This window comes from Taudactylus pleione, unplaced genomic scaffold (genome assembly GCF_031769625.1).
Source record: "Taudactylus pleione unplaced genomic scaffold, aTauple2 ptg000205l, whole genome shotgun sequence".
In the NCBI taxonomy this organism is placed as follows: domain Eukaryota; kingdom Metazoa; phylum Chordata; class Amphibia; order Anura; family Myobatrachidae; genus Taudactylus; species Taudactylus pleione.
This window is the reverse complement of record NW_028284607.1, coordinates 6,892,952-6,910,790: the sequence shown is the minus strand read 5'-3', so window position 1 is coordinate 6,910,790 and position 17,839 is coordinate 6,892,952. Positions and strand designations below refer to the sequence as shown.

General features: G+C 45.2%; 1 protein-coding gene across 2 annotated transcripts in view; it reads left to right on the top strand.

Moving 5' to 3' along the window:
- SFI1 (SFI1 centrin binding protein) overlaps positions 1-17,839 on the top strand; it is an 82,565-nt gene that overhangs the window by 505 nt on the left and 64,221 nt on the right. For both annotated transcript variants that reach the window (XM_088477896.1, XM_088477895.1), the window contains exons 2-5: positions 4,946-5,084; positions 5,265-5,435; positions 8,500-8,571; positions 12,348-12,458. In XM_088477896.1, coding sequence (XP_088334022.1) covers positions 5,065-5,084; positions 5,265-5,435; positions 8,500-8,571; positions 12,348-12,458 — 374 coding nt within the window. In that variant the 5' untranslated portion in view covers positions 4,946-5,064. The remainder of the gene's footprint in view (positions 1-4,945; positions 5,085-5,264; positions 5,436-8,499; positions 8,572-12,347; positions 12,459-17,839) is intronic.

Below are 17,839 nucleotides of genomic sequence, written 5' to 3'. Positions count from 1 at the left end.
TACCATATTTTTAATAATTTGTACCTTAGACAAAGTTTGTGTACATTGAACCATCAAAAATCAAAGGTTTTATTATCTCAGTCATGCCAAAATTATTCCGAATATTTGGATATGGGAGACTCAACCTGTATATAGATATATATATATATATATATATATATATATATATATATATATATATATTTTTTTTATTTTTTTTACCGGTGTCTGGCAGCCAGAGACAGATCTCCCCTTCATACCGATATGTGTGTGACTTGCAACAAGTCGTAGTTGTGCATAGATATGAGCTCATCCTGTGACACAAGCAGAGGGTGTACCCCTACCACCCACATCCAAAGAAACCCACTCTTCTAACAGCATCTCCAAATACATTTGTTGTCTGGCTGGGTGAAATTCTCTAGGAGGAGCTCCTTGTGGGGTCCCCTGGTTTGGTAGTCATACCTAAAAACAGCCGTGCTTGCTCCCATGAGTTGGTGACTCAACCTGCTGTGACATGCATCCTCATTCTGCAATATTTAATTAAGCTGATTGTATTTAATTGGAAAAAAGTTGAACTACATTGTCTAAAGGCCCCCATACATCAGCGGCGGATTGCCGCGATGTTGCGATCCTGCAACCCGGCATTGCAGGATTGCTGAAATCCAACATGTTGGATTTCACAGATATGTAGATAATTTTTTGATCGTGATTGGCAGATCCGTGAAATTCAACAGGTAGAATTCACCGATCCTGCCACGCATCGTGCAACATCGATAGCCGCCAGTCAGCGTTTCCGATCGGCGAATCCGATCACAGGATCGCACAATCTGCCAGCAGATGTATGGGGGCCTTAATGTCTAGTTACAGAGGTTCCCAAACGTGGTCCTCAAGGCTCCCCAACAGTTCAAGTTTTAGAGCTCTCCATGCATGTCCACAGGTGACTTAATTGTTCACGTCCCCTTGTCCCGTAGAATCCACAGGTGTACTGAAAAAAAAAGTTATACTCACCTCTGTCCTTGCGCTGCTCTCTGTAGCATCCCCGGACTTGGCCGATCTATGTGGACAAGTATTGGTATGTGTGTTGTCACACATACCAATACATCGTGAATGACAGGTGCCGGGCCACTTCGGGAAATCCCACGTCCCACCAGCCAATCATAGGCCGCTTAACATATATCGGCTACTCATTGGCTGGGACCCACATGTAGCCAGCCAATGAGCGGCCGCTACATGTAAAGCAGGATACATAGATTGGGCAGAGCAGGACAGTAGTTTCAGACTTCGCAGGGACAGAGTGCTAACGTAACCGTTGTCACTGCCAGGACTTTTCCGGCATAGTTGGGAAAAGTAAGGGAAAAATGGTAATGTTCGCCATGATATTGACCGAAAATATTCAAGCCAAATATTGCGATTATTGCTAAATAGATCCCATAGACTGGTATGAGAGACCCCATAGACTGCGATTATTGCTAAATAGACCCCATAGACTGATATGATCCTGTGGCCATAAAGTGTAGGGCAAACAATTTGTGCAGTCCAGACGCTACGTAGTGTAGCTACCAGATGACATGATGGCTCTAAATCAACCCTATTCAACGTGTGGCCGATGGACAAAATATTGCCCTAGATGTGATGCAAACTGGCCTGCAAGACAGAGGCCCTCATTCAGAGGCAGTAGCAAGAAGTGAGCGCTCGCTCTGAATAAGTCGGCTGCTTGACTTTTCTAGTGCGGCCTCCTGGTCGCTAGCTACCGACCAGGTTGATGGTCGCGATGGTCAAGACCATCGCGACCATTGGGGCTTGCGACGTGACCCTAAGGTTGGGTCTCGGCACCCGCAAGCCCCAGTTGCAGTTGCCGAGACCCCATTTGCAAGCCCCAGTTGCGGTTGATCGAGCAGGAAGCTCCCCACTGACATCACTGCTGTTGTCAGTGCGGCCGCCCACAAAACAGCAGGCGTTCCTTAAGGAACGCCTCCGTTTGTGAAACCACCACCCCCCGCCATGCCTACAAAACGGGTTCGAGCTGTCGATCAACATCGACAGCCGCCCCTTTTGTAGTGAGCTCCGGAGCGAGAGAATTTCTCGCGACGGGGCTTGCGCACACGCAGTGTGGCCGCTGCGCGTGCGCAGGGCATAAACAATGACCCGGTTGCGAGCGCTCAGCGCTTGCGACCGGGTCTGAATGAGACCCAGAGTGCTTCATCCACCAACATATAGGGCCTGATTCAGAGCTGAACGCTCTGACCAGAGCGCTCGCTATGAATCAGGACCCTCCTCCCTGAAAATGGAGCGGCCTCTTGGACGCTCGCATAGCTGTGGGTGACCACCCACAGCATATGCGAGCGTCCATGATGATGGTCACAATGGTCTTGACCATCGCGACCATCGGGCTTGCGACGGAGACCCTGTGGTAGGGTCTCGCTGCCGCAAGCCCTGGAGTGATTTTGGCTCTATCAGAGCCAAAATCACTCCCACTGACATCACTAGTGATGTCAGTGGGGCCGGCTTCAGACGGTAGGCGTTCCCATGGGAACGCCTCCGTCTGGCAGGCACGCCCACCAAAGGGGGCGTGCTGTCAATCAACATCGACAGCACGCCCCCTTTGGTGCGAGACCCGGAGCGATGGAGAGCCCATCGCATGCGCAGTGGGGGAACATCGACCTGCTTGCGAGCGTACTGCCGCTCACGAGCGGGTCTGAATGACCCCCATAGTTAGCAAGCGAAATTTTGCTTGCTCATTTTCGACTTTACTTTTGTTTTTGGGATCTTTTTGTGCATGCATAGCAGACAAGATCTACAACATAACATCTTGTCATGAAGTATAAAGAGGGTTTGTTACAAAGAAGAATCAGAGAAAAAGAAGAAAATAGAGAACAGCATATATAAGAGGAAAGTATAAATAAAGCTATATAAAAGGGAGTGGGGTAGGAGGGATGTAGAATATCAATAAAGCTATATGTGAACTGAAATGTCCAGTCTGCCAAATCTCCCTAACTTTTCAGAGTTGCACACTCAAAATAGTAGTTGAATGTCCCTACTCTAAATCATCTCTCACCTGCTCATAAAAATTTAACAAGTTTGTGCGGTGCAACCAAAACGCCTGAAAGACCTTAAGCTCTAAAACACATATAAAGCCTGATTCAGAGATGGACACGATGGTGATTATGTAAGCAGATCGAGCGATTGTTTGTCATCGCACATGTGTATAAGCCGCACTGCACGTGCACAGCAATCACATTGCAATTACAGACGCACAGAGGAATCCACCGCAAAGTGAGTGACAGGCGGTCATCATTTGGTGGGAGGTGATGGAGGAAGTGGGGGAGATGAGAAAAACGCAGGCGTGTCTGACCATTTAAACGTTGTTACACAGGCATGCATAAATTATCCATTGCGATTGCATGCGCAGCATGAGAGCTTCTGCGTGTCAGGAGAGCTGACGAGTATGCTACGGATCAGACCTGCCGCAAGGGAAAAATGGGCGCCTTATGTGCGTCGATGTTACCGATACTTACGCAGGTAAGCGATGTCGTATGCAGATGAGAAGGCAACAGTGGGCGTCCCTATGCTCGGGTGATCTTTGCAACCATTAGCATGTTTTTGCAGCTGTGTTGTCTACAAAATCGCAGCTGCAATCGCATTACCTTCCATCTCTGAATCGGGCCTATAGTGTGAGTTGGAAGGCCTCACTGAAACAAATGTTAAAAATACTACAAAACACAGCCATGTTTATGACCCCCACGATTACACGGGGTTCTAGGTTGTTATTGTAGGTTTCTTCCTGTGAGCTAATAGACCATAGGTGTGATTTGTGAACTTGCAGCTTTTTACCTCTGATGATTTCTATTCTGAACACTGAAAAAAATTGGGCTGGCGATTTGCTGCGAGATGTCTTTGAAATTCAGGTTTTTATGGTGATTTTTCAGCGATGTTGCAGTTAACGCAACTGACAGTAAGGTGCACCCCAAAAATCACAGTAAACTAGTGATTTGAGCAGGTCTCACACTATTACATTTCTAAACCCGGAGTTTGGAAAAATTCAAGCCCACCAGGGTTACAATGGTTTGTTGGCTCCATGTTGATAACTAGGAATAGTTATCTTCAAATGCAGGTGGTAGATGCTGGCTGAGTAATTAAGCTGGTTACACACCCAGCATGCGACTAGCAATGTAACAATACATCACAAGCACCATATACACTGCACGATCCAGCGTACAATGGTACAATGTATTGTTACATGCTGCATGTAAAGCTGGGTACACGCTATACGATTTATCATGCTATATATCTTTCTGGTATAGATTGGAACAATATATTTTACACATTGTATAGTGTGTACGCCCGATCCGTCGTTCATGATAGTTGTTTATTGCATCGTTCCATTTGCTGTTCTACATGGCAGATGAGACGATGCAATGAACAACGTAGTGCAGTTACATGCAACATGTAATGATACACAGCATTGTCGCACACCGGATCGTGGCATGTGTATGGCGCGCACAATATATTGTTACATCGCATTGTTGGGTCGCATTGTCATAGGCGGCCAATACACGGGGCGTTTTGAAAACGTACAACACCTCGGTACATTTTCAAATTCAGCCCGTTGCATCGCATGCTGCTGTGAATGGTAAACGATGCATCTTACAAGATGCTTCAATTACCTATTTAACAGCATGACGGATCGCAGATCTTATGGTATCTTACGGTGTGTACCCAGCTTATTACTGTACTGCGTTGTTCATTGCATCGTCTCATCTACAGTGCAGGACAGCATATGGGACGATGCGATGAACAGCTGATCAGGTGTACACACTATACGATGTGTACGATACATTGTATAGTGTGCACACAGTAATTACTAATTAGTCAATTCCTAAATCCATAGTTTAAATTAATCCATCATGGTTGCAGCTTGTATTTCTCCAGCGACCCGCCACTTGTCTTTCCCATGTATTGTCAGTAGATGGCGCTGTAAAACGGTTTAGCGCTGTTCCAAGGCGTCATGTCTCCAGGACACCGAGCGGGAAGAGTAGCGCGGATGTGACAGCGGCCGGCCCGGAACTCTCGGAGTGGAGTGAATAGATGGAGCGTCCGTACAAGGGGTAATACACGTTCTTTACTAATATATCAGTGGAATGTTGTGGCAATGACGTGTGTACTCACTATACCATGCTAACAGATAACTGGCTGGCATACATATGTGTGATCCATGTAGTTACTTAGCGATCTTTACCAGGCTGCGTAATACAACAGGTGAGCAGCATGTATTTTGTTTGTTTCAGGCAGAATGCACATAAGCCTGGTAATGGCACTGCCAAGCTCCAGCAGAAGGGACCGGTTGCTGCCAACAGAGGCCACGGGAACTTGCGGCCAGCGAAGTACAGCCGACCAGGGCACTACCGGGTGTCTTACACCTGGAACAGAGGTGGGAGGCTGAAAGAACTGCGCCTCAGGTCTGTACACGGTTACTGTCGGTGCCAGCACTCCTGGATGGTTTAGTCATTGCTGTATATATTTCTAACATTGAGAATACTCCACTCCTATCACTATTGTACCCCACTCCTATCACTATTGTACCCCACTCCTATCACTATTGTACCCCACTCCTATCACTATGGGGCCCAGTTATCAATAATTGCATCCTCAATGCGATATTGGTACCCATGATTGCATTGCAGTATGCCATGATCGTGCCAGGATGTATTAAATAGCACACGCAGGGAAGGGCTTCCGAAGTGAAGTGACTGCATCAGCGGCCTCTTTACTCCTGTGCCGGGACCCCAGCGCATGAGAGGTTTACAGACCACGCATGCACTGCGGACATTGCCGGGAGAGTTCCTTCCGGAACCGTCTCCCAGTTATATTTGCGACGTGTAGCCCATAGGATACAGCAGCACAACCCCATCTTCAGATGGCGTAAGCTGCAGGGACCAAACTGCAGAATGCTTTGCATTCCAGAACTTGGTAAATCTGACAGCATCACATCCAGACCCTCCAACATGATCCATTCCATTAGGTACAAAATGCTCTGCTCCTTGACTTCCCTCTTAATTTATGATTGCAGACACCTGTTGTGAAATACCTGTCTCATCAATTACCTAGCTCAACACAGGTGACTGCAATCATACATTAGGTGGGAAGACCAGGAGCAGAGCATTTTGTACCTAATGAAACAGGTCATGTTGGAGGGTAGGTTGCATCCCCCATAGAAATCTAGGAGCTTGCGGCTGCTGCCGGGAATGGAGGAACCGAAGCGGCTATCGGTACATTTTTCCCCAGATATCGGTCCTGCATAATACATCTGGGGGATACTTAGGGGGTCTATTTACTAAGCAGTGTTAGGAGACAGAGTGAAAAGTGATAAGGTGCCAGCCAATCAGTTATCAACTGTCATCTCACAGGCTGTGTTTGAAAAATGTCAGTTGGGAGCTGATTGGCTGGCACCTTTTCACTTTATTATCACTTTTCACTCTGTCTCATAACACTACTTAGTAAATAGACCCCTTAATATTTGTGGGTATCCCCTGAAAATATGCCGGAAATATTTAATAATATATAGGCCCCTATATGCTCACTCTTCTTTGTGGTGTCAGCTTCTAACACAGGGTTAAGCCTGGTGTTTTATGGAACAGTGCTTCTAAAATTCAATCCTCATGCGCATTGACAGTCCAGGTTTTAAGTATATGCATACTTGAGCATAGATAGGTCAGTATGACTCGGGTATTGATTAAGTCGGCTGTGCTCAAGCATGGATATTATTAAATACTGTTTGTGTCTTGTGGACCAAGTTTGGGAAGCACTACATTAGAGAGTGACTGCAGGGGGAATATTTTTTGGAATGCAATAAATATTTTATACCTGCATTAATAGAAACAATTTTGATCAGTTTAGGAGGTTTGGTTTTATTAAACTAGCTACTAATTTAAAGCAATAAATAAATTGGATGTTTTGTGGATGCACATCAACTTCAGGGTTATGTGACTAATGGTTTTCATGCATTTTTGTAAACCTAGTTGTTAATGTGGCTGGGCAATTCCAGTGTAAAGCAAACGATCTATCAGTTTAGACCAGAGGTTCCCAAACTTTTTTGGACCAAGGCACCCTGGTGTAACAGCATTGTTTTCACAGCACCCCTAAGCCAAAAGTTTATGATTGAGAAATTCAGAAAACAATGTAGTGACATAAATTGCACTGACCTGTCATCCTTAGGCTCAGTTATGTGGTGTTGGACAGGTCTGCGTTTCTGCTTGTTTACATATTTACATTACATTGATCATAAGTAATGTGACTTGGTGCTGGACCACCAACCTGAGGCACCCCTGCAAGTGTCCTGAGGCACCCCAGGGTGCCACGGCACACAGTTTGAGAACCACTGGTTTAGACAAAAGTTCCTTTTATTGCATATATTGAATGTTCTTTATGGGGCTCTTTCAACTCATATTTATTGTGAAAAACAGAAACCTACTCAAATCCATTAATGCTGCATACACACTGTACAACCTGCACAACCAAAGATATCGCTGCTAGATTTCCCTCCAACTTTCTGTAGTGCAGAGCAAATGATTTTGGGTGTACACACTAATAGATATCTATGATAGATATTTTATGAAGTCATGTCTTTACAGGCAAATCTTGACAAAATCGTCCAAGTTGGCCTGCATTTACCGTCGACCATAGATATCATTATCATTCATGCGGCAATGCGTATCGTTGGTCGATCGTTTACTGCATAAAAATTAACGATTTATCGTTAAACAATCTCGTTATCGTTCAGGAAAATCGTCCTGTGTGTATGCATAGTTGTTGATTAAAAATACTAGGAGGAAGGGGATAGCAATTAATTTGTTTTGCATTGTTTTGTTTTTTTAAATCATATTATTGCCCCTGGCTTTAAAATTTAAACCTGTACTTGAGAAAATGATATCTGGTATTTTATGCTCTGAAAAAATGTTGGGGTTATTTTGTGTGTGTGTGTGTGTGTGTGTGTGTGTATATTTGTGAAAAGCAGAAGTGTCAGGGATCTTTTGCTTTGTATTTAATACCCCTTTTACACCAGAGCTAAATCCCAGGTTATTGCAGGGTTAACCCGGGTAGCTCCTTGGTGTAAAAGGGGAAAGGGTTGGATTGCCGAGTCCAGTGACCCGGCAATCCAACCCAGGTAACTTGCAGGGTTTAACACGGGAATAACCCGTGAAACCCTGCAGTGTAAACGGCGCTATCTGGGTCAGGGTGACCTGGATCGTTCCGCATGCCTGGCGATTGGCCGGCTTCAGTGGCGCTTGGAGATGATGTCATCTCCAAGCATCCACTTCAATGCCGGAAAAGCCGGGTCTCTGCAGACCCGGCTCCGGTGTGAACGGCTCAGACTCGGGAATATCCTGGGTCGGCACCGGGGAAATTCTGTTCTAATCTCCGGGTCACACCTGGAATTTCGGTATAAAAGTGGAATTAGTAATAATAAAGGGTACACTATCAATACTACGTTGGAATTTAACCATACCGTTTTTATACCTGCAGACATTTGGCCAGAAAGTTTTTGCACATCTGGATAAGGAAAACGTTTGGAAGGGTTTTTCTGTCCACTGCAAGGTAAAATGCATTTAATGTCATAATGGTTTTCTCCCTTATGTATAGTCTGCAAGCATTACACTAAATAGCTCAGATAAGTGTAGAACATATTCCAAGTGATTAAAATCCTTTATATAACTTAAACCTGTTACATTGTGCTAAGCAATACATTTTTCCTGGCTCAGCAGAGCTTACAATCTGATTTACCTACGGTACCAGATGCACACAGCAGTTAAGGAGGCAGTTTATTTAAAATTAAGTAAATTATCAGTATATATTGGTACAGGGAAGAATATAGAGAACTTAGAGAAAAAACTGACACGACCATTGGGAGAATGTGCAAGCACCATCCAGTTAGTACTCTGGGGCAGAATTGATTATTGAATATTACACGGAGCCCCCAAGACCTGAAATGGCTGATGACAGAGTATGGCATTTACTTGAATAAAAAGTGTAAAATGTAAACTTTATCTTTAAATGTAAATATCTCAGTTTTCTCTAAACGTAACATAACACCTTCATCCACTCGTCTCTTCATTATTATAGCAGAGGCTCCCACCCAGGGTACAGATTACTGTAACCTGTTTTTGTTTTTTGTGTTTTAATTAAGTGCTTTTTTATTGATTTTCAAAAAAGAAAACAACAACAAATAGACAAACATAATACAAAATAAAAGGATGTAAGACTAGCATGTCATTGATGTCACATTACAATGAGCAAACAGACTAGCATATACCACCCATATACAACAACTGTCCATAAATACATATACCTATATACATATACATAAACATACATACATATATATATATTCTTTCCCCTCTCGCACGCACCAATAAGTGATTGTGTAGCATTATTACCCCCATTGGTACTAATACATAACAGCACTAAATGAAGAATTGGAAACAGAGAGCCGGTGATGTGCGGTCTGAGCATGAGCAGAATTAAGCCATTTGGCCCATATGTGTTCAAATTTAGATTCAGCGTTTCTAGCCAATTAGGTATATTTTTCATGTGCAATTGTGGCAGAGACTAATGATAACCAATCATAATACTCCGGCCCTGTGGAGGCCATCCAGGAGCGGGCAATGCAAACTTTGGCCAACATGCAAACATTCAGCACATACTGACGAGTGTGTCTATCAAGCAAGTGGTCTTCTATAATTCCAAGCGTATATACAATAGGAGTAAGGACAGCCCGCGGAACTCCTGTAGAGGAGATTACCCTGAGTATTTTTTCCCAGAATGACATAATCTGAGGACAATCCCAAAGCAAATGCCAAAAGTTGGCTGATAGGGCAATTTGAATCTGAACGACCACCAAACCTAAACAGACGATCAGGGGTTAAATAAACCCGGTGCAATAGGAATAGCTGGATTTGTTGGAAACGAATTGAGGTGGTAGCTAATCGTGGACATCCCAATGCATCCCGCCATGAATCGTCCTGTATTGCACCCAGATTAACCTCCCATTTAGCTCTGAGAGCTGGCAGATCATCATGATGGTGAGCCTGCATTACAAAGGAGTAGGCATGAGAAACAAAACGGCGAGGTCCGCCTACAGACAAGAATTTTTTGACAGGGGAATCTTGAATGTTTGCGGGAGCATCAGGGAATTGGGTCGCCAGCGCATGTCTAAGTTGCAGGTATCTAAAGAAATGTGACCGTGGGAGGCCAAATTCAGACTGTAACTGACTAAAGGATTTAAGTACACCTGCATTATATAGCTGTCCCAAGGAGACCACTCCCCACCTGCCCCAAGTCCCCCTGGTCTGCAATGCAGAAAGTTCAGGCAAAGCTCGAGAGCACCATAATGGAGTAGCCGGATCTAAGCCCTGTGTCTTCAGAAGTTTTGAGACAGAGTCCCATATTCTGACAGCTTGAGTAAGTATAGGTAACATAGTGTTAGATATATTACCACTAAGTAGTGCCTGCAGAGGAGTATGACCTGGAGTAACTTGGGAGATCATAACAGAATGTAGGGCCAGAGGGTCAGTGTCATTTATCCATTGCCACAAATGCGCCAGTTGAGATGCAAAATAATACATGCGAAAGTGGGGAAGTGCCAGACCCCCCCTGTAACGAGGTTTAGTGAGCACATCCAATTTTATGCGAGCTCTGCGATCCACCCAGACCATAGAGGAGACCAAACTGTTTATTTGATGGAAAAGTTTTTGGGGAAGATAAATTGGAGAGTTATGGAGTACATATAACAGTTTAGATTGTAGCACCATTTTAATTAAGTTGACACGCCCGGTGAGTGAGAGCGGAAGTTTGCTCCATGTCTTTGCCTGAGCCCGTAAATAGTCCACCTGGGGCACCACGTTTAAGGTCACATAATCTCGGGGAGCATTAGATATCCAAATACCAAGATATGTAAAGGTATTGACCCACTTCAGCGGAAGTGAAACACTCGAACTCACAGGGCATGGTCCTCTAAGGGGGAGAATACAAGATTTATCCCAATTTATTGTAAGTCCAGAGAAACTACCAAACTGAGTAATGAGATCAAGAACATGAGGCATGGAGCTGGAATAGTCAGAAATAAAGAGCAACATGTCGTCAGCGTACAACACCACTTTGTCTGTTCTGGCTCCCAGCTCCAATCCCCTGATACTCCTATGTGCCCGAATGAGACAAGCCAAAGGCTCAATTGCTATAGCAAAAAGGGCGGGAGACAAAGGACATCCCTGTCTTGTTCCACGTGATAAAGGAAAGGAAGAGGATATAAAACCATTAACTGACACCCTAGCTGTTGGGGCCGAATATAGGAGCTGAACCCATTTTATAAACCCAGTACCAATCCCAAAACAGCGCATAGTCTCCCATAGGAAGGGCCACTCAACAGAATCGAAAGCTTTCCCTGCATCCAGCGAGACAACAACTGAGGAGGACCCTTGCCCACGAGAGACCTGCAAATGAGTGAAAAGGCGGCGCAAATTAATGGATGTGGACTTGCCGGGCATAAACCCCGTCTTGTCTGGGTGGACAACAGATAAAATCACCCTACCTAATCGAATGGCCAATAATTTAGCTAAAATTTTAACATCTGTAGGGAGAAGGGATATGGGTCGGTAAGAATCAGAAAGCCTCGGATCCTTTCCCGGCTTAGGCAAGACCACAATAAGAGCCTCTGACATAGATTGTGGGAGAGTAGCTGTAACCTGGTTTTAGGTGTATACTGTATTTTGTTTACAGATGTAGAAAGTAGTATTTTGCTTAGGGCCACATGGGGTCCTATTCAGGCTATATACAATAGTTGTTTACACTGTTTAGCAAGCAATCACATTACAGGTTGAGTCTCCCGTATCCAAATATTCAGAAATATGGAATGTTCCGAAATACAGATTTTTTTTTTTTAGCATGACTGAGATAGTGGAACCTTTGCTTTTTGATGATTCAAAGTACACAAACTTTATTTTAATGCACACAATTATTAAAAATATTGTATATAATTGCCTTCAGGCTGTGTGTGTATAAGGTGTATATGAAACATAAATAAATTTCATGTATGTACACAAACTTTGTTATGTACACAAACTCTAAAATTAACTGCAGGCTGTGTGTATAAGGTGTATATGAAACAATTGCATTCTGTGCTTCGATTTTGGTGTCTTTCCCAAGATATTTCATAATGGTATGCAAAATACAGAATATTCCGATATCCAAAATGCTTGGGACCAGGAGTATTTTGGATATGAGACACTCAACCTGTAAAATATTAGTAGTTTTATTTTTCTGCAACAATGTCAAGTTATAGGCTACACATGTAATATAACTATTTGCTGTTTGTTTAGGCATCATTATTCCCATAATTTATTGCGTTCCTGCTTTTCCCAGTGGAAGGAGGAGTGGTGGATATCATGTAAAGAGTGGAGGCTCGGTATCCGAGCTGACTGCCATTACAGGTAAGCCGGAAACACATTGGGATTCAGTACTATTTCTGCTGTTTGATTAAAGTTATTGTCACTCCTATACGGCACCAACGTTTGGCTTGCAGGGTACCTGGAATGACAGCCTAAAGAGTCGCCCGGATGTCATTAGGATGCTACTGTTGTCACTGCAGATTTGACTAATCCTGGCGGCTCTGCCCCCTTGTTTTGACATCATGATATCACATGTTTGAGGAGCGGGGCCAGCACAAGGTGGAATATCACGCTGCTATAACTCGTCTGTGCTTGTTTCCTGTAGGCTGTTTGTCCTTTTAGTGGAGGTTTTTACGGCTTGGCATTATACATTAATACAGTGGTTCCCGAACTCGACCCTCAAGGCACCCTAACAGTCCAGGTTTTTAGGATATTCATGCTTGAGCAGAGGTGGCTTAATCCGAGCCTCAGTCAATTTAATGTAACAATGTGTGGATATCCTTAAAACCTGGTCTGTTAGGGTGCCTTGAGGACTGAGGGCCTGATCCAGCAGGATCGCAACTGCGATTACGCATGCAATCGGCCGATTGTTGCGTTCAGTGTATGCATCGCATTTCGCGTGCGCGAACTAGCCACTGTGATCGGGACTGTGGCCCTGATTCAGAGCCGGACGCTCTGACAGAGCGATCGTTCTGAATCAGGGCCTGGCATATTTTTTTTTTTTTTATTTTTTTTTAGAACGGCCTCCTGGTCGCTCGCATAGCTGTGGGTGACCACCCACAGCTATAGCGAGCGGCCAGGAATATGGTCACGATGGTCAAGACCATCGCGACCATCGGGCTTGCGACGAGACCCTTGTGGTAGGGTCTCGTTGCCGCAAGCCCCAGAGAGATTTTGGTTCTAACAGAGCCGAAATCTCTCCCACTGACATCATTCGTGATGTCAGTGGGGTCGCCCCCAAATGGAGGCGTTCACATGGGAATGCCTCCGTTTGGGCAGCCACTCCCCCGGCCCGCCCACCAAAGGGGACGCGCTGTCACTCAACATCGACAGCACGCCCCCTTTGGTACGAGACCCGGAGCGACAGATTGCCCGTCGCTATCCGGGTCTCGCGCATGCGCACGATGGAGCCGGCTCCGTCATGCGCAGTGGCCCACCATCGACCCGGTTGCGAGCGCACAGCGCTTGCGACCGGGTCTGAATCAGGCCCAGTGATCGCAGAAACTATGCAGACCCATCGCAGAGTGATTGACAGGAAGTGCCGTTTGTGGGTGGTGATGGGGGAGTGGTCGGGGAAACACAGGCGTGCCAGTGCCTTTGAACTGTTGCAGGGGCTTGCATAAATTATTCACTACGATGCCATACGCAGCTCGAATACTCAGTGCGTGCACTGAAGTTAGCAATTACTGAGTAAGGTCAGACTTTTTGCAAGTGTGCGTGAGGCTGCGATGATACTCGATTGTACCGATGGTTTTGCAGTTTTGCTAAACATTACGGATGTGTGTAAGGTAAGGTGGGCGTCCCTGTGTAGTGCTACGACGGCATAGCGATTGCAATGGATAAGCATATCTTCGCAGTCAGACTGCGTGCGTAATTGCAGCCGTGATTACAGTTGCGATCTGTAGTGAATGAGTCCCTGAGTTTATGAACCACTGCGTTACTAATTGTACAAAACATACATTTTCCTAATGAGACACAATTTATAATTTCCAGTCTAGCAATATGACTTATACATAGTACATCGTCACCCATCGCAATACAGCAGAAGTCTCAACTTTTCCATCAATTCTTACTATAAAATGAGAGGCAGTGATATAGAAAAATATATATTAAAAATACACCTCAATTCCAGATATAATCATATATTTTGTATAGTGGGTACTGCTACAACATATCCAGGACCATAAATTAATGTAACCTTTTCTCATTCATTGTCTTGGGGAACACTGGTACCTTTGGGTTATCCTGGAGTTTGTTCATAGGACCTGTTAAGTCATCGCTTTTGGTCCTTTATGATGGCCACAAGAGTTCTGCTGGCATTAAGGAGCCCTTTGCTAGGTAGATGAATTATTCATCAGACTTACATTGGAGCAGGACCGCTCATTCCTGAAAATGTGATGGCACGCCCCATTCTATCAGATAATTAGGTCCTCCGGGAGTGCAGCGCCTGACTTCTGGCGGGTGGCTATCTGGTCTTCGTATCATTCTTTTACAAAATTAATCAAAGAAAAAGGACAGAGGTTGTCTTGTATGGTGCACTGGGCCTTATTCAGACCCGCTTGCAAGCGGGTCGATGGTGGCCCAGTGCACACGCGAGCCTCGTAGCAAGCGCAAAAAGCACTCGCTCTGGCGCTCGCATCCAAAAGGGGCGGCTGTCGATATTGATCAACAGCTCGCCCTGGTTGGAAGGCGGGTCAGGGGGGGGGCTGGGCAAACGGAGGCGTTCCTGCAGGAACTCCTGCCGTTTGTGGGCTGCCCTACTGACATCACTCGTGATGTCAGTTGGTGGACTTCCTGCCCTATTAGAGCAGGAAGTCCACTGGGGCTTGCGGCAACGAGATACTACCGCAAGGGTCTCGTCGCAAGCCCGATGGTCGCAGTGGTCTTGACCATCGCGACCATCACCTGGCCGCTCGCAATAGCTGTGGGTGGTCACCCACAGCTATGCGAGCAGCCAGGAGGCCGTTCTTTCAGAGCGTCTGGCTCTGAATCAGGCCCACTGTTCTTGATTTAAAATACAACTTTTATTAGTATTTCTTAAAAGATTGTATCACAGCGAAATTTTAAAACCAAAATACAAACACACATATATTAGTGAATAAACATACAAAATAAAAAGGGGTTTTATGATAACAAAAAACCCAAATTGGAGAGTCCCACTGTGTATGTATTCCTTAGTGTAATATTTAATTCACTTACAGTGCATACCAGGATGTATTTCACATATCTATTAAAGTATTCATCTCCGAAATAACCTTAAATTGTGATGTGTGAGCTATGTCCAATTGATGATTGGCAAATATATTGTGTGTGTGTGTGTGTGTGTGTGTGTGTGTGTGTATATATATATATATATATATATATGTATATATATACATATGTATATATATCTCCTCCTTATTTTATTTACCAACAAAGGACAAACTGTATACAGATATGGATATATTTTTATATTATTGGTAATCTACTAAAGGACATATACACTTGGTGAATACCCTCTAAATTAGTGCGCAATATGTATGGACAAAAATTATTATTAATGAGGTCCAAGTTCTATTCTCTATATTGTGCCTTCACTCTGCATCGTATATTGGACCTGATTCAGACCCGTTCGCTAGCAATCGGCCGCTCGTTGCAGATGAAGTTTGCTAATGTGCGCATGCGTATAGTTCGCAGTGCGCATGTGCAAACTAGTACGAGCGATCGGAATGTGCTCGCTCGCCCTGCCAAAAGAGCCCAGTGGAATGAGTGACAGGAGAGGCCGTTTGGGGGTGGTTACAGGGGCAGGCCAGTAGTAACGGGGGAGTGGAGTTGCGGACACAGGCGTGCCAGAGTGTTTCAACGCCGTTTCAGAGACGTGCATAATTAACATGCAGCGTCATAGTACACGTCACCTGGGAGACTTTTACACAGAACTGCTCGCAGTGCTTGCGGTAGGGTACATTCAGCCACAAGCGCTGCTGTCTGTTCCATTGGTTCCCGATGTACCGATGGTTGTATATACTTCCTGGAGATGGTACTCTAGTGGGCGGCTAAAGACAGGCTGGTGGGCGTCTATAAACACAAAGTGATTGCTCGCCAAGACATAGTGGGCGTGCATATGTCTTGCTGTGCGAGCGGATGCCTTGACGTCACTTAGCTGAATTTCCATACGCTGGGAGCGAGCGGCTGCATCTAGCGAACGGGTCTGAATCAGGTCTATTGTTAGTGACTGTTTTATATTGAGCCAGCTCTATCTGCTTGTATATCCTGAACTCAGTTGAAACTGTATTCAATAAGTATCAGTTTACAGATTGTAACTTATTTGTCTCTTATAATGATGCTGGCTGTTTGTTACATTTATATCTTGTTCTTTGAGTGGTAATTGGATACACACTCTCACTGATTATATACAGCACTTCTAACAAACACAGGAGCTGAACTGCTCTAGCAGAACATCCATTATTAATAGAGCAAAATTAACAAGTTTGTGTCCAAAAAAACGCTTGTCTTGGACAGAGGTAGCTGTGCACTGCGACTTCTGAGAATACCCTCCTGTAGGGACAGCTTTACTCCTTCCATACATGCTCTTGTTTTCATACTTGTTCTGCTTGTTTAAAGTTATTGTTTAACAGCAGTGATCCTTTACCTAGTATTGAGGACAGGGGACTCGCCTTTTCAAAATTAGTGAGTCCCTGGGGACACGTTCCGCTGCAGCCAATCTCTGGCTCCTGAGTGGGATGAGATGCTGTGCGCTGCAGCCAGTAGGAACCTTCCCTGTCTACCCCTACAAAAGCTGGAGGAAATGTAATTCGCTGTCACCCCTCCTGCTGTTTGGAGGTGAAAAAACCCAGCTCACAGAGACGGGATGGGCCGGGGGACAGGGTGACAGATGCCCCCCGGGCTGGTTCCATTTTTAGCATCTTGGGTCGACTTCTGTTATCTACATGGGCTGCGCGGCACTGTCTACTGCCAGAGGCATAATCCGGCCAGAAGTACAGTGCAGATGCGATGCCCCGTCCCCTCTCTATTCCTCTCTCTTCTCCCCTGCCTGCTTTTTGAGAACAGCGTGGCCATCGCCATTCAGTGTTAGCATCAGTTTCGGAATAGCCAGCCAGGCGCCTGCTGTGAATGAGGATGGAGAGTACCGCAGAGCGCTTGGAGCCAGCAGTCCCCGGCTTTCTGCCTCCAATCCCCGCCTCCCCTTCGCCTCTAATACCCGGGGGCACCCAGCCATTTCTGTCCCCACATCCACCTTCTGTATGTGGCTCCCCTCCCCCCTCTAATATCCGGCACCCAGCCCCTTCTCCTGTTCCTGCTTACTCCTCCTGTCCCCAGTTCTCCTTCACCTATAATCTGACTCCTCTAATCCTCCTGTTCCCGGCTCCACCTCCCACACATCAAGAAGACGAGGAGCCATAAGGACCTGCAGCATGATCGCAGCCGTCCCCATCCAGCTCTTTCTGCATAATTTTATGTATCGCTGCTATGTAAGAACAGTCTGATGCAGTAAATTTCACAGAAATCTGTAGAAGGCTAACTACCACAGCAGACTGCAGTCCCCATTATTGTCAATGGGAACTGCAGTCTGACCTCTATGTACAAAACTGATGCAATTGGGGTTATCAGATGGGCATTCTAGGGGTATGTGGGGATGTGTGGTGGCATATGGAAAGTTCTAAAGCATAAATTATGATGGGACCCAGAAATGGTCAGCTAGGACC